The sequence below is a fragment of the Oncorhynchus keta genome, chromosome 18, assembly GCF_023373465.1.
Source record: "Oncorhynchus keta strain PuntledgeMale-10-30-2019 chromosome 18, Oket_V2, whole genome shotgun sequence".
Lineage (NCBI taxonomy): Eukaryota > Metazoa > Chordata > Actinopteri > Salmoniformes > Salmonidae > Oncorhynchus > Oncorhynchus keta.
In genome coordinates, this window is record NC_068438.1 from 43,779,764 (window position 1) to 43,806,605 (window position 26,842).

At 48.6% G+C, this 26,842-nt stretch overlaps 2 protein-coding genes and 1 long non-coding RNA gene across 5 annotated transcripts in view; 1 reads left to right on the top strand and 2 right to left on the bottom strand.

The window, feature by feature from the left end:
• Window positions 1-3,208: 3,208 nt before the first annotated feature.
• On the top strand, window positions 3,209-25,441 carry LOC127908823 (uncharacterized). Its single transcript, XM_052468454.1, has 8 exons — window positions 3,209-3,458; window positions 7,434-7,563; window positions 8,288-8,381; window positions 8,485-8,612; window positions 9,843-9,985; window positions 11,480-11,677; window positions 14,482-14,643; window positions 25,134-25,441. The coding sequence occupies exons 1-7, from the start codon at window positions 3,448-3,450 to the stop codon at window positions 14,597-14,599; spliced, it is 822 nt and encodes a 273-aa protein (XP_052324414.1). The 5' UTR covers window positions 3,209-3,447; the 3' UTR covers window positions 14,600-14,643; window positions 25,134-25,441.
• The window catches only part of LOC118394470 (Golgi integral membrane protein 4-like), a 72,639-nt gene continuing 62,699 nt past the window's right edge, over window positions 16,903-26,842 (bottom strand). For all 3 annotated transcript variants that reach the window (XM_052468396.1, XM_052468395.1, XM_052468392.1), the window contains one exon: window positions 16,903-17,058. In XM_052468396.1, the coding sequence (XP_052324356.1) occupies window positions 16,918-17,058 (141 nt within the window). In that variant the 3' untranslated portion in view covers window positions 16,903-16,917. The remainder of the gene's footprint in view (window positions 17,059-26,842) is intronic.
• On the bottom strand, window positions 21,858-25,140 carry LOC127908824 (uncharacterized). Its single transcript, XR_008068588.1, has 3 exons — window positions 22,316-25,140; window positions 22,178-22,269; window positions 21,858-22,085 (listed from the first exon to the last, which is right to left on the bottom strand). It is a non-coding gene; the product is annotated as an uncharacterized LOC127908824 (long non-coding RNA).

A 26,842-nucleotide genomic window follows, 5' to 3' on the forward strand; every position in this document is an offset into this window, starting at 1 on the left:
GCCCAGAGCCCTGTTCTGTGAGCTCGCAATGAGTCGTCGAGCCACGGAGGCGGGAGGGAGGACCGAGCCGGCCTGGAGGATAGGGGGCATAGAGAGTCAAAGGATGCAGAAAGGGAGGAGAGGAGGGTTGAGGAGGCAGAATCAGGAGATAGGTTGGAGAAGGTTTGAGCAGAGGGAAGAGATGATAGGATGGAAGAGGAGAGAGTAGCGGGGGAGAGAGAGCGAAGGTTGGGACGGCGCGATACCATCCGAGTAGGGGCAGTGTGGGAAGTGTTGGATGAGAGCGAGAGGAAAAAGGATACAAGGTAGTGGTCGGAGACTTGGAGGAGTTGCAATGAGGTTAGTGGAAGAACAGCATCTAGTAAAGATGAGGTCGAGCGTATTGCCTGCCTTGTGAGTAGGGGGAAGGTGAGAGGGTGAGGTCAAAAGAGGAGAGGAGTGGAAAGAAGGAGGCAGAGAGGAATGAGTCAAAGGTAGACGTGGGGAGGTTAAAGTCGCCCAGAACTGTGAGAGGTGAGCCGTCCTCAGGAAAGGAGCTTATCAAGGCATCAAGCTCATTGATGAACTCTCCAAGGGAACCTGGAGGGCGATAAATGATAAGGATGTTAAGCTTGAAAGGGCTGGTAACTGTGACAGCATGGAATTCAAAGGAGGCGATAGACAGATGGGTAAGGGAGAAAGAGAGAATGACCACTTGGGAGAGATGAGGATCCCGGTGCCACCACCCCGCTGACCAGAAGCTCTCGGGGTGTGCGAGAACACGTGGGCGGACGAAGAGAGCAGTAGGAGTAGCAGTGTTGTCTGTGGTGATCCATGTTTCCGTCAGTGCCAAGAAGTCGAGGGACTGGAGGGAGGCATAGGCTGAGATGAACTCTGCCTTGTTGGCCGCAGATCGGCAGTTCCAGAGGCTACCGGAGACCTGGAACTCCCGTGGGTCGTGCGCTGGGACCACCAGATTAGGGTGGCCGCAGCCACGCGGTGTGGAGCGTTTGTATGGTCTGTGCAGAGAGGAGAGAACAGGGATAGACAGACACATAGTTGACAGGCTACAGAAGAGGCTACACTAATGCAAGGAGATTGGAATGACAAGTGGACTACACGTCTCGAATGTTCAGAAAGTTAAGCTTACGTAGCAAGAATCTTATTGACTAAAATGATTAAAATGATACAGTACTGCTGAAGTAGGCTAGCTGGCAGTGGCTGCGTTGTTGACACTACACTAATCAAGTCGTTCCGTTGAGTGTAATAGTTTCTACAGTGCAGCTATTCGGGGGCTAGCTGGCTAGCTAGCAGTGTTGATTACGTTACGTTGCGTTAAAAGAACGACAATAGCTGGCTAGCTAACCTAGAAAATCGCTCTAGACTACACAATTATCTTTGATACAAAGACGGCTATGTAGCTAGCTATGTAGCTAGCTACGATCAAGCAAATCAAACCGTTGTGCTGTAATGAAATGAAATGAAAATGTGATACTACCTGTGGAGCGAAGCGGAATGCGACCAGGTTGTTGAGTGGGAAGTTATATTCGGTAGACATTGGCTAGCTGTTAGCTAGCTAGCAGTGTCTCCTACGTTAAGGACGACAAATAGCTGGCTAGCTAACCTCGGTAAATTAAGATAATCACTCTAAGACTACACACTCTAAACTACACAATTATCTTGGATACGAAGACAGCAAAGACAACTAAGTAGCTAGCTAACACTACACTAATCAAGTCGTTCAGTTGAGTGTAATAGTTTCTACAGTGCTGCTATTCGGTAGACGGATGGACGTTAGCTAGCTGGCTAGCTGCTGGGCAGTAGACTACGTTAGGACGACGAAATACGATAATTACGCAATTATCTTTGATACAAAGACGGCTATGTAGCTAGCTAAGAAGAAATTGCTAAGATTAGACAAATCAAACCGTTGTACTATAATGAAATGTAATGAAATGTAATGAAATGTAATGAAAAGTAATGAAAAGTAATACTACCTGCGGACCGAAGTGCGAATGTTAATACAGGACTAGTAAAGGCCTGTTAATACAGGACTAGTAATACAGGACTAGTAATACAGGACTAGTAAAGGTCTGTTAATACAGGACTAGTATAGGTATGTTAATACAGGACTAGTAATACAGGACTAGTAATACAGGACAAGTAAAAGCCTGTTAATACAGGACTAGTAAAGGCCTGTTAATACAGGACTAGTAATACAGGACTAGTAAAGGTCTGTTAATACAGGACTAGTAAAGGTCCAGTGCACTACTTTTGTGCTTTAAAAACATCTGTTTATTTCAGGGGATGCTGCATCCCGCTATGGGCATCACCCTTAGAACCTCTATATCCCGCTATGGGCACACTGACGTACCTGACACCCCCTGCCTAGAGGAGGGGTTTATAGACTATCGACATTCACCATTGAGAGGTCAATGTTAGAGATGGCATAGCCAGTCTGTTCAGTCACAGGGTATCAGCGAGTGGGATACGAAACACCTTTCTTCCCAAATATATTTTCATTTGGTATTCAGGTCCAAGAATGTGCACCACCCGGCAGCACGTACGGTGCCAGGGGATGATTGATCAGCATGCGCATGACCCAGCAGTTCATTGAATCGAAGGTTGTTGGAGGTCTTGCACCAGAATGAACGATGGAAAAACGTCATTCGCTTCACGCACAGAGACTGATTTCCTTTGCGCTCAAACTGAATAGTGTTTTGGGGAATGTAACATTAATCTCTCACTCTCTTACAGTGTATTTTATGGTTTTCTCCTACAAAACAAAACAGCTAATTCCTGTATTCAAAGGATGCAATAACACGAAATAAGAATGATCACCTTTGTGTCTAAAATAAATCAATAACATTCTTGTTTGTTTATTGAAGGAATGCTACTCAATCAAAACATGACTACGTGACAACCCCTAGGCCGAATCACAACAAAGCGACAAGAGATTCCTGCAGTAATTGTACAGATCCCCCCAAAAATGTATTTATTTTAGTGTTAAGGGCTCCAGTTAAGTGTTAAGGTTACTCCATGGTAACTAGTGTAGGAAAGCTAACTGAGAATGTCCTGGTGAAATACATAACAGTCCGAATGCTTTTAACCTTGATGTATTTGATCATTTCTACTAGCCTGGCCTAGTCTATTCGTCTTTATGTATTGGAATCTAAATGACCCCTGTTCACTTCCCCCCTGCATTGTGAGACACGGAGATAACTATGGCACAACCTGCACCGGACTCACCGCGTTGCCAAGCAATGTGCACCTGCCCCGGTTGACCTGCCTCAGCACGCTACACGAGTGCTACACCGAAGCTAGTCTCTGTGTGCATCCAGACACCGGAGCAGTCGTTACCTCGGGTCTAACAGGGCATTTCGCTCCCATGGGAAACCGCAGGGTTGTACGACTCCGCTCCGTTCATTACGCGCTTAAGGCCAAGGAAATTTGGTATAACTTTGGGAGATGTCAGAAAGGTAGGTAAAAGAGGTCATTTAATAGCTTTGTGTTGTCATCCTTCATTGAGCAGTGCTTCAAGTTGGAAAACGTTTAGAAATGTACGCTTAACAAGCCAAATGCATTATTTGGTTATTTGGTATGATTTTGAATTCTTCAGAACGTCATTAGCCTAGGCTGCATTATTTATGCCCATGGTTATTTTCCCATGCAACAAGCCTGTAGGTTATATAGTCTAGACAATGTGTATATGATAAAATAAAATAAAAATCTCACAATTATTAGTACTTTACACGAAAACAGACGATACTAATTATGAAGACATTACTATCCAGGTTCCTTTTATGCAGCTATTATTAACTAATGACACCTGGTCGGGTATCCGCTGTTATGGCGACGGTGCGCAAGGCAGAGTTCACGGTAACCGAAACCTGACGGCTGCGTGTCAGGGTTTCAGCAATGTGGATGGACGTGAGGAGTTCCATTTCTACCAGCGTCCTTGAAGAATGGGCGACAGAAACAGACAGAATTCTCCGAGGCTTTAGGCCTATGATAAAAAAAAACATAGGCCTGAAGAGAAGAATATGTTATGTTTATTATGTTTAGGATGATTTTAATTTGACCTTACATTATTTATTTATTTACATTTTTCCTTTTGGCTCTGAAGCTGTTTATTTTCCCTCTCTTTCTCTCTCGTCTCTCTGTTTTCACACTCCTCCTACCCTCTCCCCCCTTTCCCTCCCTTTCTTTCCCCTGTCTCTCTGTTTTCACACTCCTCCTACCCGCTCCCCCCTTTCCCTCCCTTTCCCTTCTCACTTTCATCCCACTCAATTCTTCCTACATCTTTCACCCTCAAACTCCCTCGTTATCCACCTCTCCCAGTTCCTCAGGTGTGTTGTTGTCCCTCTCTCCCAGTTCCTCAGGTGTGTTGTTGTCCCTCTCTCCCAGTTCCTCAGGTGTGTTGTTGTCCCTCTCTCCCAGTTCCTCAGGTGTGTTGTTGTCCCTCTCTCCCAGTTCCTCAGATGTGTTGTTGTCCTTCTCTCCCAGTTCCTCAGGTGTTGTTGTCCCTCTCTCCCAGTTCCTCAGGTGTGTTGTTGTCCCCCTCTCCCAGTTCCTCAGGTGTGTTGTTGTCCCCCTCTCTCCCAGTTCCTCAGATGTGTTGTTGTCCCTCTCTCCCAGTTCCTCAGGTGTGTTGTTGTCCCTCTCTCCCAGTTCCTCAGGTGTGTTGTTGTCCCCCTCTCCCAGTTCCTCAGGTGTGTTGTTGTCCCTCTCTCCCAGTTCCTCAGGTGTGTTGTTGTCCCTCTCTCCCAGTTCCTCAGGTGTGTTGTTGTCCCTCTCCCAGTTCCTCAGGTGTGTTGTTGTCCCTCTCCCAGTTCCCAGTTCCTCAGGTGTGTTGTTGTCCCTCTCTCCCAGTTCCTCAGGTGTGTTGTTGTCCCTCTCTCCCAGTTCCTCAGGTGTGTTGTTGTCCCTCTCTCCCAGTTCCTCAGGTGTGTTGTTGTCCCTCTCTCCCAGTTCCTCAGGTGTGTTGTTGTCCCTCTCTCCCAGTTCCTCAGGTGTGTTGTTGTCCCTCTCCCAGTTCCTCAGGTGTGTTGTTGTCTCCCAGTTCCTCAGGTGTGTTGTTGTCCCTCTCTCCCAGTTCCTCAGGTGTGTTGTTGTCCCTCTCTCCCAGTTCCTCAGGTGTGTTGTTGTCCCTCTCTCCCAGTTCCTCAGGTGTGTTGTTGTCCCTCTCTCCCAGTTCCTCAGGTGTGTTGTTGTCCCTCTCTCCCAGTTCCTCAGGTGTGTTGTTGTCCCTCTCTCCCAGTTCCTCAGGTGTGTTGTTGTCCCTCTCTCCCAGTTCCTCAGGTGTGTTGTTGTCCCTCTCTCCCAGTTCCTCAGGTGTGTTGTTGTCCCTCTCTCCCAGTTCCTCAGGTGTGTTGTTGTCCCTCTCTCCCAGTTCCTCAGGTGTGTTGTTGTCCCTCTCTCCCAGTTCCTCAGGTGTGTTGTTGTCCCTCTCTCCCAGTTCCTCAGGTGTGTTGTTGTCCCTCTCTCCCAGTTCCTCAGGTGTGTTGTTGTCCCCCTCTCCCAGTTCCTCAGGTGTGTTGTTGTCCCTCTCTCCCAGTTCCTCAGGTGTGTTGTTGTCCCCCTCTCCCAGTTCCTCAGGTGTGTTGTTGTCCCCCTCTCTCCCAGTTCCTCAGGTGTGTTGTTGTCCCTCTCTCCCAGTTCCTCAGGTGTGTTGTTGTCCCCTCTCCCAGTTCCTCAGGTGTGTTGTTGTCCCTCTCTCCCAGTTCCTCAGGTGTGTTGTTGTCCCCTCTCCCAGTTCCTCAGGTGTGTTGTTGTCCCTCTCCCAGTTCCTCAGGTGTGTTGTTGTCCCTCTCTCCCAGTTCCTCAGGTGTGTTGTTGTCCCTCTCTCCCAGTTCCTCAGGTGTGTTGTTGTCCCCCTCTCTCCCAGTTCCTCAGGTGTGTTGTTGTCCCCTCTCCCAGTTCCTCAGGTGTGTTGTTGTCCCTCTCTCCCAGTTCCTCAGGTGTGTTGTTGTCCCTCTCTCCCAGTTCCTCCCAGTTCAGGTGTGTTGTTGTCCCTCTCTCCCAGTTCCTCAGGTGTGTTGTTGTCCCTCTCTCCCAGTTCCTCAGGTGTGTTGTTGTCCCTCTCTCCCAGTTCCTCAGGTGTGTTGTTGTCCTCTCTCCCAGTTCCTCAGGTGTGTTGTTGTCCCTCTCTCCCAGTTCCTCAGGTGTGTTGTTGTCCTCTCTCCCAGTTCCTCAGGTGTGTTGTTGTCCCTCTCTCCCAGTTCCTCAGGTGTGTTCCCAGTTGTCCCTCTCTCCCAGTTCCTCAGGTGTGTTGTTGTCCCCTCTCCCAGTTCCTCAGGTGTGTTGTTGTCCCCTCTCCCAGTTCCTCAGGTGTGTTGTTGTCCCCTCTCCCAGTTCCTCAGGTGTGTTGTTGTCCCTCTCTCCCAGTTCCTCAGGTGTGTTGTTGTCCTCTCTCCCAGTTCCTCAGGTGTGTTGTTGTCCCTCTCTCCCAGTTCCTCAGGTGTGTTGTTGTCCCCCTCTCCCAGTTCCTCAGGTGTGTTGTTGTCCCTCTCTCCCAGTTCCTCAGGTGTGTTGTTGTCCCCTCTCTCCCAGTTCCTCAGTTCCTCAGGTGTGTTGTTGTCCCCTCTCTCCCAGTTCCTCAGGTGTGTTGTTGTCCCCTCTCTCCCAGTTCCTCAGGTGTGTTGTTGTCCCTCTCTCCCAGTTCCTCAGGTGTGTTGTTGTCCCCTCTCTCCCAGTTCCTCAGGTGTGTTGTTGTCCCCCTCTCCCAGTTCCTCAGGTGTGTTGTTGTCCCCTCTCCCAGTTCCTCAGGTGTGTTGTTGTCCCTCTCTCCCAGTTCCTCAGGTGTGTTGTTGTCCCCTCTCTCCCAGTTCCTCAGGTGTGTTGTTGTCCCCTCTCCCAGTTCCTCAGGTGTGTTGTTGTCCCTCTCTCCCAGTTCCTCAGGTGTGTTGTTGTCCCCCCTCTCCCAGTTCCTCAGGTGTGTTGTTGTCCCTCTCTCCCAGTTCCTCAGGTGTGTTGTTGTCCCTCTCTCCCAGTTCCTCAGGTGTGTTGTTGTCCCTCTCTCCCAGTTCCTCAGGTGTGTTGTTGTCCCTCTCTCCCAGTTCCTCAGGTGTGTTGTTGTCCCTCTCTCCCAGTTCCTCAGGTGTGTTGTTGTCCCTCTCTCCCAGTTCCTCAGGTGTGTTGTTGTCCTTCTCTCCCAGTTCCTCAGGTGTGTTGTTGTCCCTCTCTCCCAGTTCCTCAGGTGTGTTGTTGTCCCTCTCTCCCAGTTCCTCAGGTGTGTTGTTGTCCCTCTCTCCCAGTTCCTCAGGTGTGTTGTTGTCCCTCTCTCCCAGTTCCTCAGGTGTGTTGTTGTCCCTCTCTCCCAGTTCCTCAGGTGTGTTGTCGTCCCTCTCTCCCAGTTCCTCAGGTGTGTTGTTGTCCCTCTCTCCCAGTTCCTCAGGTGTGTTGTTGTCCCTCTCTCCCAGTTCCTCAGGTGTGTTGTTGTCCCTCTCTCCCAGTTCCTCAGGTGTGAACACAAGCAGTGGCAGTTTTCCCAAATCCCACTTCTCCCAGTATTCTGAAATCAGCGTCACACACACACCCCTCTCCGTGGACCAGAGTCCAGATTCCGGAATCGTCAAAACTCCTGTGAGTGTCACACTTTAAGTCACATTCTCACCTTCCAGTCCTCCGTCCTTGCTCTTGTACCCTCCTATCTTCTGACACCCCATTACAAAGCTCCTCCCCCCACAACATGCCCCTCTCATCCTGCAACAGTATGCCTGGTCCAATACTGTCTGTTCTGAAAACAGCCTCAACCCGCTAGCCTTTCCATTTCAAACCTAGGCGCAGCCATGCTCACACCTATCCAGTTCCTAGCTGCCAACACAAAGGGGTCAGGGCTTGCTCACACCTATCCAGTTCCTAGCTGCCAACACAAAGGGGTCAGGGCTTGCTCACACCTATCCAGTTCCTAGCTGCCAACACAAAGGGGTCAGGGCTTGCTCACACCTATCCAGTTCCTAGCTGCCAACACAAAGGGGTCAGGGCTTGCTCACACCTATCCAGTTCCTAGCTGCCAACACAAAGGGGTCAGGGCTTGTTTAGAATGCTATAGATGAGTCACAGGCTCTGATGTTAGGGGTCACCAAGCATGGGTCTAGTCCCCCACGTGGCTATGTTGGGGGGTTATGGTCACAGTCAAAGCCCAGGTGTGGAGGCAGAGACAGGGATGAGGGTCACAGAGCACCCTCAATCAAGGCTCTCATATTCAGATCTCAGTCTGCAAAACAATGCTTAAAACCCCTTGCTCCTCGTCCTCCTTCTCCTCTTATTCATCTCTCCTTCTCCTCTCTCTCCTCTCGTTTCTCAGCTGCCGTCCAGCCGGTTCAGGTTCGTGTCGTGGCAGCGGCTTGAGGAGAGTGATGTCAAAGGAGACCAGCTCTCCTGTCCCAGGGTCAGAGAAGGTCAGAGAGGTCACCACCTTGGCAACCTTTGACCTTTTAGTAATTTTATTTTGCTCTCATCTCAGTTCTCATAAGTAACTGCTGTCATCATTATATCAACCAGGGCCGTCAGTGGAGGACCTCTTTCTGAGAAAGGATGACACCCCCTTGGAAAGGGGGAGGAGGAAGAGGAGAGAGGAAGAAGGGCAGAGGTGGGAGGAGAGGCTTCAAGAGAACTGGGAGAATTGTGTGGTGAGTTACAACTCAGAGACATACTGTACTATGTGTATAACAAGCATGTGTATGTGTATGCGTGTGCCAAGTTGTGTGATGTGTGTGTGTGTTGTGTGTGTGTGTGTGTATGCGTAGTGCGTGTGTGTGTGTGTGTGTGTGTGTGTGTGTGTGTGTGTGTGTGTGTGTGTGTGTGTGTGTGTGTGTGTGTGTGCGTGCGTGCGTGTGTGCGTGCCAGTGTGTCATGTGTAGGTGTGTGTGTGTGTGTGTGTGTGTGTGTGTGTGTGTGTGTGTGTGTGTAGTGTGTGCAGTGTGTGTGTGTGTGTGTGTGTAGTGTGTCAGGTGTGTTGTGTGTGTGTGTTGTGTGTGTGTGTGTATATGTGTGTGTGTGTGTCCCTGTGTGTGTGTGTGTGTCAGGTGTGTGTGTGTGTGTCCCAGTGTGTGTGTGGTGTGTGTGTGTGTGTGTATGTATGTATGTTCCCAGTTCCTCAGGTGTGTTGTTGTCCCCGTGCGTGCGTGCGTCCCAGTTCCTGCAGGTGTGTGTGTGTAACCTCTCCCAGTATTCCTGGTATTCCCAGGTTGCTGAACCTGTGTGTGTGTGTAACCTCTCCCAGTTTCCTGTGTGTATTCCCAGGAGCTGAACCTGTGTTGTGTGTAACCTCTCCCTGTATTCCTGGTATTCCCAGAGCTGAACCTGTGTGTGTGTAACCTCTCCCTGTATTCCTGGTATTCCCAGGAGCTGAACCTGTGTGTGTGTAACCTCTCCCTGTATTCCTGGTATTCCCAGGAGCTGAACCTGTGTGTGTGTCCTCTCCCTGTATTCCTGGTATTCCCAGGAGCTGAACCTTGTGTGTAACCTCTCCCTGTATTCCTGGTATTCCCAGGAGCTGAACCTGTGTGTGTGTAACCTCTCCCTGTATTCCTGGTATTCCCAGGAGCTGAACCTGTGTGTGTGTAACCTCTCCCTGTATTCCTGGTATTCCCAGGAGCTGAACCTGTGTGTGTGTAACCTCTCCCTGTATTCCTGGTATTCCCAGGAGCTGAACCTGTGTGTGTGTAACCTCTCCCTGTATTCCTGGTATTCCCAGGAGCTGAACCTGTGTGTGTGTAACCTCTCCCTGTATTCCTGGTATTCCCAGGAGCTGAACCTGTGTGTGTGTGTGTGTGTAACCTCTCCCTGTATTCCTGGTATTCCCAGGAGCTGAACCTGTGTGTGTGTGTAACCTCTCCCTGTATTCCTGGTATTCCCAGGAGCTGAACCTGTCCTATCAGGACTTGGGAGATCCGTTCCAGCAGGAAACCTTCAGTCGGATCCTGAGGAGGCTGATCCGAGTGGAGAGACTGCAGCTGATCAATAATTCCCTCACAGACCTGAGTTCTATATGCCTGCCAAGGTACTACACTACCCACAATGCCCATCTATACGCCTGCCATTATACTACACTACATACAAAGCATCAACATACGCTTGCAAATTACTACACTAGCCACAATACAAATCTTCACTTCATATAGTGACAACCATAGTTCTGTCCTCTTTCTTCTACACAGTACAAATAAAAGGGTGAATTTAACTCCTATAGAGTTGAATTCAACACAGTTTCGGATAACATTTGGTCCCAGTCCACATAGTGTTAAAGTTACTCTACAGGTAGTATCACACTTTCAGAGTTAATTTGACTGAAAATGGTGTTAAAATTCACACATAAATGTCTTAATAATATTTAACACTGGTTTAGTTACACTCTCCATTGTTATTTAATCACTGAATTGAGTTTAATTTACAACGGCAATGCCTGCATCATTTTACACGATTTAATTCCGACACAAAGAGCTCATTGACTCCTCATAATGTTGAAAACACTTCTCTTGGGTTAAAATAAGTCAACACTAATTTTTTACACCCTGTCACTCTCTGACCATTATTTTGCATTGTTTGTTTCTATGTTTTGTTTGGTCAGGGTGTGATCTGATTGGGCATTCTATGTTGTATGTCTAGTTAGTCTGTTTCTATGTTTTGTTTGGTCAGGGTGTGATCTGAGTGGGCATTCTATGTTGTATGTCTAGTTAGTCTGTTTCTATGTTTTGTTTGGTCAGGGTGTGATCTGATTGAGCATTCTATGTTGTATGTCTAGTTAGTCTGTTTCTATGTTTTGTTTGGTCAGGGTGTGATCTGAGTGGGCATTCTATGTTGTATGTCTAGTTAGTCTGTTTCTATGTTTTGTTTGGTCAGGGTGTGATCTGAGTGGGCATTCTATGTTGTATGTCTAGTTAGTCTGTTTCTATGTTTTGTTTGGTCAGGGTGTGATCTGAGTGGGCATTCTATGTTGTATGTCTAGTTAGTCTGTTTCTATGTTTTGTTTGGTCAGGGTGTGATCTGAGTGGGCATTCTATGTTGTATGTCTAGTTAGTCTGTTTCTATGTTTTGTTTGGTCAGGGTGTGATATGAGTGGCCATTCTATGTTGTATGTCTAGTTGTCTGTTTCTGTGTTTTGTTTGGTATGGTGTGATCAGTGGGCATTCTATGTTGTATGTCTAGTTAGTCTGTTTTATGTTTTGTTTGTCAGGGTGTGATCTGGTGGGTCTATGTTGTATGTCTAGTTTGTCTATGTGTTTTGCCTGTATGGTTCTAATCAGTTTTGGCAGGTGTTTGTCGTTGTCTCTGAGTTAGTTAGGTAGCCTGTTTTGTATTGTGGTTTGGGTTAGTCTATGTGATGTTGTTAGCTCTCAGTTTTGGTCACGGTCGTCTTGTTATTTTGTTTGTTTGTTTGTTTGTTTGGTTAGTGTACTTTGTGTTTTTTCGTCTTTCATTAAAAAGATGTATTCACATCACGCTGCGCTTTGGTCTCCTCAATACGACGATCGTGACACACCCTTTTTTACTGTAGGTGCCGAAGCCTGAATCTGCATCGTAACCACCTGACCTGTATACGTCAGCTGCCAAAGCTCCCGGCCCTGGAGCACCTGTGTCTCTCTGAGAACAGCATCTCCACACTGAGGGGACTGGGGGCTCTGGGAACCAGCCCACTCCACTCCCTCACACTCAGATCTAACCCTGTCAACTACATACAGGACTACCGTGCACGGTGAGGGGGAATAGAGAGAGGGAGAGGAGGTGGGGGGGATAGGGAGGAGGTGGGGGATAGAGGGATAGGGAGGAGGGGGAGAGGGAGAGAGGAGGTGGGGGATAGAGGGATAGGGAGGAGGGGAGAGGGAGAGAGGAGGTGGGGGATAGGGAGGAGGTGGGACACTTTCAGGGAGTTAGGGGGAGAGGGAGAAGGAGGTGGGGATAGAGGGATAAATGGGGAATAATATTTAACAGGTGGGGTTTAGGGAGGAGGTGGGGGGATAGATGGATCACTGAAGGGGAGTGGGGGATAGAGGGATAGGGAGGAGGGGGAGAGGGATTTAGGAGGTGGGGGATAAGGGATAGGGACTCCTGGGATGTTGAGAAAGAGGGGAGGGGGATAGGGAGGAGGGGAGATAGAGGGATAGGGAGGAGGGGGAGAGGGAGAGAGGATGGGGGATTGAGGGATAGGGGGAGAGGGGAGGGGGAGAGGGTGAGAGGAGGTGGGGGATATGGAGGAGGTCTAGATAGAGGGATAGGGAGGATTTGGGGGAGAGGGAGAGAGAGGAGGTGGGGGATAGAGGGATAGGGAGGAGGTGGGAGGGGGCTATGGAGGAGGTGGGAGGGGGAGATCTGAGAGAGGATGGGGATAAAGGGATAGGGAGGAGGTGGGGGATAGAGGGATAGGGAGGAGGGGGAGAGGGAGAGAGGAGGGGGAGAGGGGATTCTATGTGGGGGATAGAGGGATAGGGAGGAGGTGGGATGGGGGGAGAGGGGGAGGGGTGTGATAGAGGGATAGGGGGAGGGGGGAGAGGGGAGAGAGGAGGTGGGGGATAGAGGGATAGGGAGGTTTTGGGAGGGGGAGAGGGAGTGAGGAGGTGGGGGATAGGGTTGAGGTCTAGATAGAGGGATAGGTTTTGGAGGGGAGAGGGAGAGAGGAGGTGGGGGATAGAGGGATAGGGAGGAGGTGGGAGGGGGAGTTTTGGGAGGGGGAGAGGGGAGAGGAGGTGGGGATAGGGAGGAGGTGGGGATAGAGGGATAGGGAGGAGGGGGAGGGGGAGAGGGAGAGAGGAGGTGGGAGGGGGGCTAGGGAGGAGGTGGGAGGGGGAGAGGGAGAGAGGAGGTGGGGGATAAAGGGATAGGGAGGAGGTGGGGGATAGAGGGATAGGGAGGAGGGGGAGAGAGGGAGAGAGGAGGGGGAGAGGGAGAGAGGAGGTGGGGGATAGAGGGATAGGGAGGAGGTGGGAGGGGGAGAGGGAGAGAGGAGGTGGGGGATAGAGGGATAGGGAGTTAGGGTTTGAGGGAGAGAGTACTTTGGGGGATAGAGGGATAGGGAGGAGGTGGGAGGGGGAGAGGGAGAGAGGAGGTGGGGGATAGGGAGGAGGTGGGAGATAGAGGGATAGGGAGGAGGGGGAGATCTGGAGAGAGGAGGTGGGGGATAGAGGGATAGGGAGGAGGTGGGAGGGGGAGAGGGGAGGGGGAGAGAAGAGGAGGTGGGGATAGGGAGGAGGTGGGGGGGGAGAGGGAGAGAGAGGAGGTGGGGGATAAAGGAGATAGGGAGGAGGTGGGGGATAGAGGGATAGGGAGGAGGGGGAGAGCCACCAGGGAGAGGAGGAGGGGGAGAGGGAGAGAGGAGGTGGGGATAGAGGGATAGGGAGGAGGTGGGAGGGGGAGAGGGAGAGAGGAGGTGGGGATAGAGGGATAGGGAGGAGGGGGAGAGGGAGAGAGGAGGTGGGGGATAGAGGGATAGGGAGGAGGTGGGAGGGGGAGAGGGAGAGAGGAGGTGGGGGATAGGGAGGAGGTGGGAGATAGAGGGATAGGGAGGAGGGGGAGAGGGAGAGAGGAGGTGGGGGATAGAGGGATAGGGAGGAGGTGGGAGGGGAGAGGGGAGGGGGAGAGGGAGAGAGGAGGTGGGGGATAGGGAGGAGGTGGGGGATAGAGGGATAGGGAGGAGGTGGGAGGGGGCTAGGGAGGAGGTGGGAGGGGGAGAGGGAGAGAGAGGAGGTGGGGGATAAAGGGATAGGGAGGAGGTGGGGGATAGAGGGATAGGGAGGAGGGGGAGAGGGAGAGAGGAGGGGAGAGGGAGAGAGGAGGTGGGGGGATAGAGGGATAGGGAGGAGGTGGGAGGGGAGAGAGGGAGAGAGGAGGTGGGGGATAGAGGGATAGGGAGGAGGGGGAGAGGGAGAGAGGAGGTGGGGGATAGAGGGATAGGGAGGAGGTGGGAGGGGGAGAGGGAGAGGGAGGTGGGGGATAGGGAGGAGGTGGGAGATAGAGGGATAGGGAGGAGGGGGGGAGAGGGAGAGAGGAGGTGGGGGATAGAGGGATAGGGAGGAGGTGGGAGGGGGGGAGAGGGGAGGGGGAGAGGGAGAGAGGAGGTGGGGGATAGGGAGGAGGTGGGGGATAGAGGGATAGGGAGGAGGTGGGAGGGGGAGAGGGAGAGAGAGGAGGTGGGAGGGGGCTAGGGAGGAGGTGGGAGGGGGGAGGGAGAGGGAGAGGAGGAGGTGGGGGATAAAGGGATAGGGAGGAGGTGGGGGATAGAGGGATAGGGGGAGGTGGGAGGGGGGAGAGGGAGAGAGGAGGGGGAGAGGGAGAGAGGAGGTGGGGGATAGAGGGATAGGGAGGAGGTGGGAGGGGGAGAGAGGAGGTGGGAGGGGGAGAGGGAGAGAGGAGGGGGATAGGGAGGAGGTGGGGGATAGAGGGATAGAGGAGGTGAGAGAGAGAGAGGAGATAAGGAGATAGCGGGAGAGAGAGGAAAATTATAGAATGTCAAGAATTATTTATATTTTTTTGTCTTAACCCTTAGTTTCCCTCTCCTCTCTGCAGTGTGTTCTCTTGTTTGCCAAAACTAAGAGTTCTGGATGGAATCCCCAAGCTGCCAGAAGATTCCATGCCCCCTGGACTCCAACTCCCAGCAGCCACCAGGATGTGTAACATTCTGTGACATCAAAATAAGGGGCTTTGGAAATTCCATAAATAATAATCAAAGTAATTCCATAAATAATACACTGACAACATTTTAGTAGTCCTACTAATACTGTATATTGTGTATATTTTCTGACTGAATATAGAAGATGTTTTTATACTGTAAAGAGTTGTTTTTACTTGTACCGGGTTATGTGACTGGGCTGTTAGGCATTTGGCTGATCTAGGAAGACACTGAGGCTCATGTTGGAACTTGGCTTTGAGGTAGGGAGGGGGGGGAGCGAGAGAGATAGATTCTATCAGGCAGCTACATGACACTGTCCTACTGACACAGAGAACAGTGGGGTCAGCAGTCAGCCTCCTCGAGCCTCACAACACATCCAACTGGATGTACAACACAGGCATCACAGACATCCCTCTGACCCTCTAACTCCCTCTCTCCTTCCCTCCCTCCATCTCTCTCTCTCCCTCCATCTCTCTCCCTCTATCTCCCTCCATCTCCTTCCCTCCCTCCCTCCCTCCCTCCATCTCTCTCTCTCCCTCCCTCTCTCTCCCTCTATCTCCCTCCATCTCCCTCCCTCCCTCCCTCCCTCCATCTCTCTCTCTCCCTCCATCTCTCTCCCTCTATCTCCCTCCATCTCCTTCCATCTCTTTCCCACTTTCCATCTCTCTCCCTCCCTCCCTCCATCTCCTTCCCTCCCTCCATCTCTTTCCCACTTTCCATCTCTTTCCCTCCCTCCCTCCATCTCCTTCCCTCCCTCCATCTCTCTCTCCCTCCCTCTATCTCCCTCCATCTCCTTCCCTCCCTCCTACTCTTTCCCACTTTCCATCTCTCTCCCTCCCTCCCTCCATCTCCTTCCCACTTTCCATCTCTCTCCCTCCCTCCATGTCTCTCCCTCTCTCCATCTCCTTCCTACTTTCCATCTCTCTCTCTCCCTCCATGCCTCTCCCTCTCTCCATCTCTTTCCCACTCTTTCCATCTCTCTCTCTCCCTCCCTCCCTCCCTCCCTCCCTCCCTCCCTCCCTCCATCCCTCCCTCCCTCCATCTCCCTCCCTCCCTCCATCTCTCTCCTTCCCTCCCTCCATCTCCTTCCCACTTTCCATCTCTCTCCCTCCATGTCTCTCCCTCCCTCCATCTCCTTCCCACTTTCCATCTCTCTCTCCCTCCCTCCATCTCCTTCCCACTTTCCATCTCTCTCCCTCCATGTCTCTCCCTCTCTCCATCTCCTTCCCACTTTCCATCTCTCTCCCTCCTCCATCTCCTTCCCTCCCTCCATCTCCTTCCCATCTCTCTTCCTCCATCTCCTTCCCATCTCTCTTCCTCCATCTCCTTCCCTCTCTCCATCTCCTTCCCACTTTCCATCTCTCTCTCTCCCTCCCTCCATCTCTCTCCCTCCCTCCATCTCCTTCCCACTCTCCCTCCATCTCCCTCCCTCCATCACCCTGCCTCCATCTCCCTCCATCCTTCTCCCTCCATCTCCCTCCCTCCATCACTCTCCCTCCATCTCCCTCCCTCCCCATCTCCCTCCATCTCCTTCCCCTCCATCTCCCTCCCCCTCATCACCCTCCCTCCATCTCCCTCCATCCTTCTCCCTCCCTCCATCACCCTCCATCCTTCTCCCTCCCTCCATCACCCTCCCTCCATCCTTCTCCCTCCATCATTCTCCCTCCATCCTTCTCCCTCCCTCCTTCTCCCTCCATCACCCTCCATCCTTCTCCCTCCCTCCATCACCCTCCATCCTTCTCCCTTCCTCCATCCATCACCCTCCCTCCATCTCCCTCCCTCCTTCTCCCTCCATCCTTCTCCTCCATCCATCACCCTCCATCCTTCTCCCTCCATCCTTCTCCCTCCCTCCTCCTCTCCCTCCATCACTCCCTCCATCCTTCTCCCTCCCTCCATCACCCTCCATCCTTCTCCCTCCCTCCATCCATCACCCTCCTCCCCTCCCTCCATCACCTCCCTCCATCTCCCTCCCTCCTTCTCCCTCCCTCCATCTCCCTCCCTCCTTCTCCCTCCATCCATCTCCCTCCATCCATCACCCTCCATCCTTCTCCCTCCATCCTTCTCCCTCCATCCTTCTCCCTCCATCCTTCTCCCTCCATCCATCTCGGCTTCTCTTTTTCTCTTTTCGACAGTACTCCTCTTATGATGACTGTTTAATGACCTCTGTGACTCGAGAGACAGGATACGCACTTTAACGGGTCACATTCAGAATGTCCCATCCTGTCTGTCAACAGCAGTTCATTCATTCATATCCAGTAGCGTCTATATTATTTTTTTAATAATGGTGTTGATATCACTTCCCTGTGGTTCTGGACTCAAACAGACTCCTGCTCTCACGCACGCTCTTGATTGGTCCGCTTTGCCCGTCCCCCTTCCTCCTCCTCCTCTTCGTAGTTCCCTTCCTCGTTGATCTCTCCTTCCTTTCTGCGTTCTCCCTCTTTTCCTGCTGGGACCTCCTGGTCTTTCACTTCCTCCTGCAGCAGAACAAACACATTCACCAGGTGGGTAAGACCATAGACAATCAGAAACCTACAGAATATTTACATGGTAGTGGTAGTGTCTCTACCTGACACTACCAAACCCCCCTCCCCATTCTCTGTCTCTACCACACACGCACGCACGCGCACAAACACACACACACACACACATCATTAGGTAGGCAAGTGTTGTTTCCCCTGTGATCCAGTTAATTACCCAATAGGTCCTCTAGAGCACTGAGTGTCCATTACCTTGTTCTCTCCAGACAACAACTCTAGAGCACTGAGTGTCCATTACCTTGTTCTCTCTGGACAACAACTCTAGAACACTGAGTGTCCATTACCTTGTTCTCTCCAGACAACAACTCTAGAACACTGAGTGTCCATTACCTTGGTCTCTCCAGACAACAACTCTAGAGCACTGAGTGTCCATTACCTTGTTCTCTCCAGACAACAACTCTAGAACACTGAGTGTCCATTACCTTGTTCTCTCCAGACAACAACTCTAGAGCACTGAGTGTCCATTACCTTGTTCTCTCCAGACAACAACTCTAGAGCACTGAGTGTCCATTACCTTGTTCTCTCCAGACAACAACTCTAGAACACTGAGTGTCCATTACCTTGGTCTCTCTGGACAACAACTCTAGAGCACTGAGTGTCCATTACCTTGTTCTCTCTGGACAACAACTCTAGAGCACTGAGTGTCCATTACCTTGTTCTCTCCAGACAACAACTCTAGAGCACTGAGTGTCCATTACCTTGTTCTCTCTGGACAACAACTCTAGAGCACTGAGTGTCCATTACCTTGTTCTCTCTGGACAACAACTCTAGAACACTGAGTGTCCATTACCTTGTTCTCTCCAGACAACAACTCTAGAGCACTGAGTGTCCATTACCTTGTTCTCTCCAGACAACAACTCTAGAGCACTGAGTGTCCATTACCTTGTTCTCTCTGGACAACAACTCTAGAACACTGAGTGTCCATTACCTTGTTCTCTCCAGACAACAACTCTAGAGCACTGAGTGTCCATTACCTTGGTCTCTCTGGACAACAACTCCAGAACACTGAGTGTCCATTACCTTGTTCTCTCCAGACAACAACTCTAGAGCACTGAGTGTCCATTACCTTGTTCTCTCTGGACAACAACTCTAGAGCACTGAGTGTCCATTACCTTGTTCTCTCTGGACAACAACTCTAGAGCACTGAGTGTCCATTACCTTGTTCTCTCCAGACAACAACTATAGAGCACTGAGTGTCCATTACCTTGTTCTCTCTGGACAACAACTCTAGAGCACTGAGTGTCCATTACCTTGTTCTCTCTGGACAACAACTCTAGAACACTGAGTGTCCATTACCTTGTTCTCTCTGGACAACAACTCTAGAGCACTGAGTGTCCATTACCTTGTTCTCTCCAGACAACAACTCTAGAGCACTGAGTGTCCATTACCTTGTTCTCTCCAGACAACAACTCTAGAGCACTGAGTGTCCATTACCTTGTTCTCTCCAGACAACAACTCTAGAGCACTGAGTGTCCATTACCTTGTTCTCTCCAGACAACAACTCTAGAGCACTGAGTGTCCATTACCTTGTTCTCTCTAGACAACAACTCTAGAGCACTGAGTGTCCATTACCTTGTTCTCTCTGGACAACAACTCTAGAGCACTGAGTGTCCATTACCTTGTTCTCTCCAGACAACAACTCTAGAGCACTGAGTGTCCATTACCTTGTTCTCTCTGGACAACAACTCTAGAGCACTGAGTGTCCATTACCTTGTTCTCTCCAGACAACAACTCTAGAGCACTGAGTGTCCATTACCTTGGTCTCTCCAGACAACAACTCTAGAGCACTGAGTGTCCATTACCTTGTTCTCTCCAGACAACAACTCTAGAGCACTGAGTGTCCATTACCTTGTTCTCTCCAGACAACAACTCTAGAGCACAATGTCCATTACCTTGGTCTCTCTGGACAACAACTCTAGAACACTGAGTGTCCATTACCTTGTTCTCTCTGGACAACAACTCTAGAACACTGAGTGTCCATTACCTTGGTCTCTCTGGACAACAACTCTAGACACTGAGTGTCCATTACCTTGTTCTCTCTGGACACCAACTCTAGAACACAATGTCCATTACCTTGGTCTCTCTGGACAACAACTCTAGAACACTGAGTGTCCATTACATTGTTCTCTCTGGACAACAACTCTAGAACACTGAGTGTCCATTACCTTGGTCTCTCTGGACAACAACTCCAGAACACTGAGTGTCCATTACCTTGGTCTCTCTGGACAACAACTCTAGAACACTGAGTGTCCATTACCTTGTTCTCTCCTGGACAACAACTCTAGAGCACTGAGTGTCCATTACCTTGTTCTCTCTGGACAACAACTCTAGAGCACTGAGTGTCCATTACCTTGTTCTCCCAGACAACAACTCTAGAGCACTGAGTGTCCATTACCTTGTTCTCTCCAGACAACAACTCTAGAGCACTGAGTGTCCATTACCTTGTTCTCTCTGGACAACAACTCTAGAGCACTGAGTGTCCATTACCTTGTTCTCTCTGGACAACAACTCTAGAAGCACTGAGTGTCCATTACCTTGTTCTCTCTGGACAACAACTCTAGAGCACTGAGTGTCCATTACCTTGTTCTCTCCAGACAACAACTCTAGAGCACTGAGTGTCCATTACCTTGTTCTCTCCAGACAACAACTCTAGAGCACTGAGTGTCCATTACCTTGTTCTCTCCAGACAACAACTCTAGAGCACTGAGTGTCCATTACCTTGTTCTCTCCAGACAACAACTCTAGAGCACTGAGTGTCCATTACCTTGTTCTCTCTGGACAACAACTCTAGAGCACTGAGTGTCCATTACCTTGTTCTCTCCAGACAACAACTCTAGAGCACTGAGTGTCCATTACCTTGTTCTCTCCAGACAACAACTCTAGAGCACTGAGTGTCCATTACCTTGTTCTCTCCAGACAACAACTCTAGAGCACTGAGTGTCCATTACCTTGTTCTCTCCAGACAACAACTCTAGAGCACTGAGTGTCCATTACCTTGTTCTCTCTGGACAACAACTCTAGAGCACTGAGTGTCCATTACCTTGTTCTCTCTGGACAACAACTCTAGAGCACTGAGTGTCCATTACCTTGTTCTCTCCAGACAACAACTCTAGAGCACTGAGTGTCCATTACCTTGTTCTCTCCAGACAACAACTCTAGAGCACTGAGTGTCCATTACCTTGTTCTCTCCAGACAACAACTCTAGAGCACTGAGTGTCCATTACCTTGTTCTCTCCAGACAACAACTCTAGAGCACTGAGTGTCCATTACCTTGTTCTCTCCAGACAACAACTCTAGAGCACTGAGTGTCCATTACCTTGGTCTCTCTGGACAACAACTCTATAACACTGAGTGTCCATTACCTTGGTCTCTCTGGACAACAACTCTAGAGCACAATGTCCATTACCTTGGTCTCTCTGGACAACAACTCTAGAACACTGAGTGTCCATTACATTGTTCTCTCTGGACAACAACTCTAGAGCACTGAGTGTCCATTACCTTGGTCTCTCTGGACAACAACTCTAGAACACTGAGTGTCCATTACCTTGTCTCTCTGGACACCAACTCTAGAACACAATGTCCATTACCTTGGTCTCTCTGGACAACAACTCTAGAACACTGAGTGTCCATTACATTGTTCTCTCTGGACAACAACTCTAGAACACTGAGTGTCCATTACCTTGGTCTCTCTGGACAACAACTCCAGAACACTGAGTGTCCATTACCTTGTTCTCTCTGGACACCAACTCTAGAACACTGAGTGTCCATTACCTTGTTCTCTCTGGACAACAACTCTAGAACACTGAGTGTCCATTACCTTGTCTCTCTGGACAACAACTCTAGAACACAATGTCCATTACCTTGGTCTCTCTGGACAACAACTCTAGAACACTGAGTGTCCATTACCTTGGTCTCTCTGGACAACAACTCTAGAACACTGAGTGTCCATTACCTTGGTCTCTCTGGACAACAACTCTAGAACACTGAGTGTCCATTACCTTGGTCTATCTGGACAACAACTCTAGAACACTGAGTGTCCATTACCTTGGTCTCTCTGGACACCAACTCTAGAACACTGAGTGTCCATTACCTTGGTCTCTCTGGACAACAACTCTAGAGCACTGAGTGTCCATTACCTTGTTCTCTCTGGACAACAACTCTAGAAGACTGAGTGTCCATTACCTTGTTCTCTCTGGACAACAACTCTAGAGCACTGAGTGTCCATTACCTTGTTCTCCCTGGACAACAACTCTAGAACACTGAGTGTCCATTACCTTGTTCTCTCCAGACAACAACTATAGAGCACTGAGTGTCCATTACCTTGTTCTCTCTGGACAACAACTCTAGAGCACTGAGTGTCCATTACCTTGTTCTCTCTGGACAACAACTCTAGAACACTGAGTGTCCATTACCTTGTTCTCTCTGGACAACAACTCTAGAGCACTGAGTGTCCATTACCTTGTTCTCTCCAGACAACAACTCTAGAGCACTGAGTGTCCATTACCTTGTTCTCTCCAGACAACAACTCTAGAGCACTGAGTGTCCATTACCTTGTTCTCTCCAGACAACAACTCTAGAGCACTGAGTGTCCATTACCTTGTTCTCTCCAGACAACAACTCTAGAGCACTGAGTGTCCATTACCTTGTTCTCTCTGGACAACAACTCTAGAGCACTGAGTGTCCATTACCTTGTTCTCTCTGGACAACAAATCTAGAGCACTGAGTGTCCATTACCTTGTTCTCTCCAGACAACAACTCTAGAGCACTGAGTGTCCATTACCTTGGTCTCTCCAGACAACAACTCTAGAGCACTGAGTGTCCATTACCTTGTTCTCTCCAGACAACAACTCTAGAGCACTGAGTGTCCATTACCTTGTTCTCTCCAGACAACAACTCTAGAGCACTGAGTGTCCATTACCTTGTTCTCTCTGGACAACAACTCTAGAGCACTGAGTGTCCATTACCTTGTTCTCTCCAGACAACAACTCTAGAGCACTGAGTGTCCATTACCTTGTTCTCTCCAGACAACAACTCTAGAACACTGAGTGTCCATTACCTTGTTCTCTCCAGACAACAACTCTAGAGCACTGAGTGTCTATTTCCCTGGTCTCTCCAGACAACAACTCTAGAGCACTGAGTGTCCATTACCTTGTTCTCTCCAGACAACAACTCTAGAGCACTGAGTGTCCTTTACCTTGGTCTCTCTGGACAACAACTCTATAACACTGAGTGTCCATTACCTTGGTCTCTCTGGACAACAACTCTAGAACACAATGTCCATTACCTTGGTCTCTCTGGACAACAACTCTAGAACACTGAGTGTCCATTACATTGTTCTCTCTGGACAACAACTCTAGAACACTGAGTGTCCATTACCTTGGTCTCTCTGGACAACAACTCTAGAACACTGAGTGTCCATTACCTTGGTCTCTCTGGACACCAACTCTAGAACACAATGTCCATTACCTTGGTCTCTCTGGACAACAACTCTAGAACACTGAGTGTCCATTACATTGTTCTCTCTGGACAACAACTCTAGAACACTGAGTGTCCATTACCTTGGTCTCTCTGGACAACAACTCCAGAACACTGAGTGTCCATTACCTTGGTCTCTCTGGACACCAACTCTAGAACACTGAGTGTCCATTACCTTGTTCTCTCTGGACAACAACTCTAGAACACTGAGTGTCCATTACCTTGGTCTCTCTGGACAACAACTCTAGAACACAATGTCCATTACCTTGGTCTCTCTGGACAACAACTCTAGAACACAATGCCCATTACCTTGGTCTCTCTGGACAACAACTCTAGAACACTGAGTGTCCATTACCTTGGTCTCTCTGGACAACAACTCTAGAACACTGAGTGTCCATTACCTTGGTCTCTCTGGACAACAACTCTAGAACACTGAGTGTCCATTACCTTGGTCTCTCTGGACACCAACTCTAGAACACTGAGTGTCCATTACCTTGGTCTCTCTGGACAACAACTCTAGAACACTGAGTGTCCATTACCTTGTTCTCTCTGGACAATACCAAGGCTGCATGATGGTACTTGCAATACTATTAGTAATACTACATAGTTGGGACATTCCTTTGGGGCTGAATACTATTAGTAATACTACATAGTTGGGACATTCCTTTGGGGGCTGAATACTAAATTGAGGTGTATGTTTAAGTCAAACCTTCATATAAATCATGCATCTTTGTCAAAATAAAAAAAACTTGGGGCCGCTAGGGGCACAACGTGCGACTGACGTGTTTTCCGTTTGCTCCCACAATATTCCTAAAGTTTATGTGAATTTTGCAGCAAAACCGTATTTATTTTCAATATTAGTTTGGTGATCCCTTTCCGTAAAAGGTGGTTAGAGCATTGGACTAGTAACCGGAAGGTTGCAAGTTCAAACCCCCGAGCTGAGGAGGTACACATTTGTCGTTCTGCCCCTGAACAGGCAGTTAACCCACTGTTTCTAGGCCGTCATTGAAAATAAGAATTTGTTCTTAACTGACTTGCCTAGTTAAATAAAGGTAAAATAAAAATAAAAAACCAAGAACACTTTGCTTTCGAATATCAGCACGGCCAAAAACACGACTTAGAGAAAACCCGGCCTACAAGATCTACTCTTATCACCGCCCTCTCCTGAGTCTGAGGGCCCAGAGACTCACACTTTACCCGGGGGTGCGGCCTGGCCTGGCGGCGCTGAAATGAACATTCTCGAGTCCATCAAACTACTATGCTCTGAGATAGTTAAAATGAAAACGGAGGAAGTTGCTACGATTGAGGCCTGAATACAGGAGGTTTCTGATACTTTAAAAGCAGATCTAACCATCCTGCGGAACGAGACGGTGCCAATAATCACATCACTCAACACAACATCAAGAGGTGCACACTACGACGATTGCAGCACTGGAGACCCCTGCTAGTGTCTCCGACTTAACTACCTCCCTGGAGGCTGACGTGAAACGCCTGGCTGCAGACCTGAAAAAGGTACAGGAGAGTTGTGATCAAAGATCAGCAACTGTTGCTGTGGAACAGTGGATAGTAAGTTCCCCACCCATGGTACAACTATGTTTAGTGTTGGGGAATAATCAGAATTGGTTGGTAACATAGGTAAGATGTTTTATATTCATCATATTTTAGATGCACTATTGTAAAGTGGCTGTTCCACTGGATGTCATAAGGTGTATGCACCAATTTGTAAGTCGCTCTGGATAAGAGCGTCTGCTAAATGACTTAAATGTAAATGTAAATGTAAGTTACTTCTCATCAATAATGTTATTTTTGTATAATACTATGGCAGGGTTGCAGTATCTGTTCTATGTCAAGACTAAGTTGCTTGGGCCGCAGAGAGGGGAGAGGTCAAGGTGTCATCATGTGTAAATCTTTTGCTCCACTGTGTCTGTGTGCCCGTCACTCCCTACTTTTCCCATCGGGGAGAGGAGGATGGCAGTGTCTGGAATCATTCTATGCTCTCCGTGTTTGTCCAGGATTGGTTGTATTTAGAATTGGTTGTATCTAAATGACAATTTGATATATGCCTGTTGATATGGAGGATTGGTTTATGGTTCTAGGGTTTGAGTAAGGAGACAAAGCTGAACAATTTATTATGTCTATGCTGTCTGACTATGTGTGTTCTTTGCTATTAAAGGATCTCAGTTGCAATGTGTAAAGGGGCTCTCAGAGAATTCATTGATAGACACTGAATTCTCTGAGAGTCACAGGGTTGTGATAGAGCTCATATAATTAAAGATGGACTTTAAGAACTAACTCTGACTCAAATATTTTTGGTTATTTGTTTACTGCATCAGTTTGTACCAACCCAGTAAACAGTAAATGTTCCCGAGGCTACACGTTTTTGGGGGTTCTTCAATTCAATGTTAAAGGTTTTGAACATAATTTATTCCCAGCAAACTTTCAACGTTGCACATACATCGTTTTTTGGTCTTGGCTATTGTGACGACCCTCCCACTGTCTGCCATATTCTTTCTCTTTGCTCTTGTTTTCCTTATTAGGATCTCGGCGGGCGGAGCTGTGAGGGTCGTCAGCGACATGGGACACACCTGGGCCCGGGTGTGTCCCGGGATAAATACACCTCTTCCCCATTCATTGAGGAGACTCTCTCCATGCAGACACACTGATAGATTTTGGTTATGGCATTTTTGTGGCTGTTTTGTTTGTTTGCGTTGGCACCTTTCAACACCTCTCATTATCACATTTATGCACGCAACCACTCACTTACACTACTGGTTACTGACTACACACACCATTGCCAATTGTATATAGTTTACTTTAGTTAATAAATATATTTTGTTATTCCTTATCTCCACTTTGTCTCCCTTTTTGTTACTTCGAGCCGGTTCGTGACAGCTATAAGTTGTCTTATCTTCCAACTAGACAATTATTATTTATATATATATATGTATATATATATATATATATATATATTATCATCTTACTACGATTCGCTTACTTCCAATTAGGTTTTTGGTTGAGAGCCTTGATACATGTGATTTATTTTCTCTCTCAATGCCTGTTATAAGAATGGGAATATAATTATATACATCTGCAAGTGGTGCTTTCGTCATTTTGAGCACACGGGATTCATTGTTTTTTTTTTTTTCTCTTTTCGCTGCTTGATCCACTAACACAAAACATGACTTTAAAGAGCGGGACTGTGGGTTTGCGTTTAACACCTCACTCTCACAGACAGACTGTGCAAAGAGAACATGTTGTATTTAGGCTTGTACCTCGTTTGGGGAGGTATTGTCTGGGATGAGGGGGGTTGAATTCTTCAGTTCTAACGTTCTCATTCTGTGTTCTTTTTTTTTATCTGTACTTTTTCCAAAGTATCTTACACCATACATTACACCATACATTACACCATACATTATTACTCTGAGACAAGTTATTCTGGGGGTTTTCGATCTTCATTGCTTTTCCACTCTATGCTCTAATGACAGGGTTGTATAACGGGAGTGTTCGGGGTGGCCAAAATAATACGATCAAGTCCATTTTGTGGAACATCAAAGGGGTTAACAACCCTGTGAAGCGTAAGAGGGTGTTGACACACTTAAACGGGTTTGAATGCAAATGTTGCATTTCTACAAGACTCACTTGAGGTCTGGTGAGCACTTTAGGATGTGTAGAGACTGGGTTGGTCAAGTGTTCCACTCAAACTTTCATAGTAAATCAGGAGGTGCTGCCATTTTGATGGATAAAGCAACTCCCTTTGTAGTTAGGTTATTGAGGATATTGATGATCCTAATGGGCAAAATGTCATAGTAACCGATAAACTGTTTTCTAGTCCTCTTGTTTTGGTTTGTATTTATGCTCCCAATTGAGATGACACAAGTTTAATTTCTACCTTTTTATCTGCTATACCCAATTTAGATTCCCATTTGTTGATTTTAGGGGGGTTCAACTGTACAATGTCCCCAGTTCTTGACAAGTACTCACAAAGAACTACAGGCCCATCTAAATGTGCCCTACCTTTTCAATATTTTCTTCAGAAATATGCTATGTTTGAGGCCTGGCGTTTTCTACACCCTACAGATAGACAGTATTCATTTTATTCTCATGTTCATCAAACATACTCCCGCAATGATTACTTCTTTTTGGATAAAAACACTTCTGCCTGACCTTCGGCGGTGTACTTATGAGAGTATTGTTATTTCTGACCAATCACCATTAGTGCTTGAACTAGAGGTTCCCCAGCGACCTC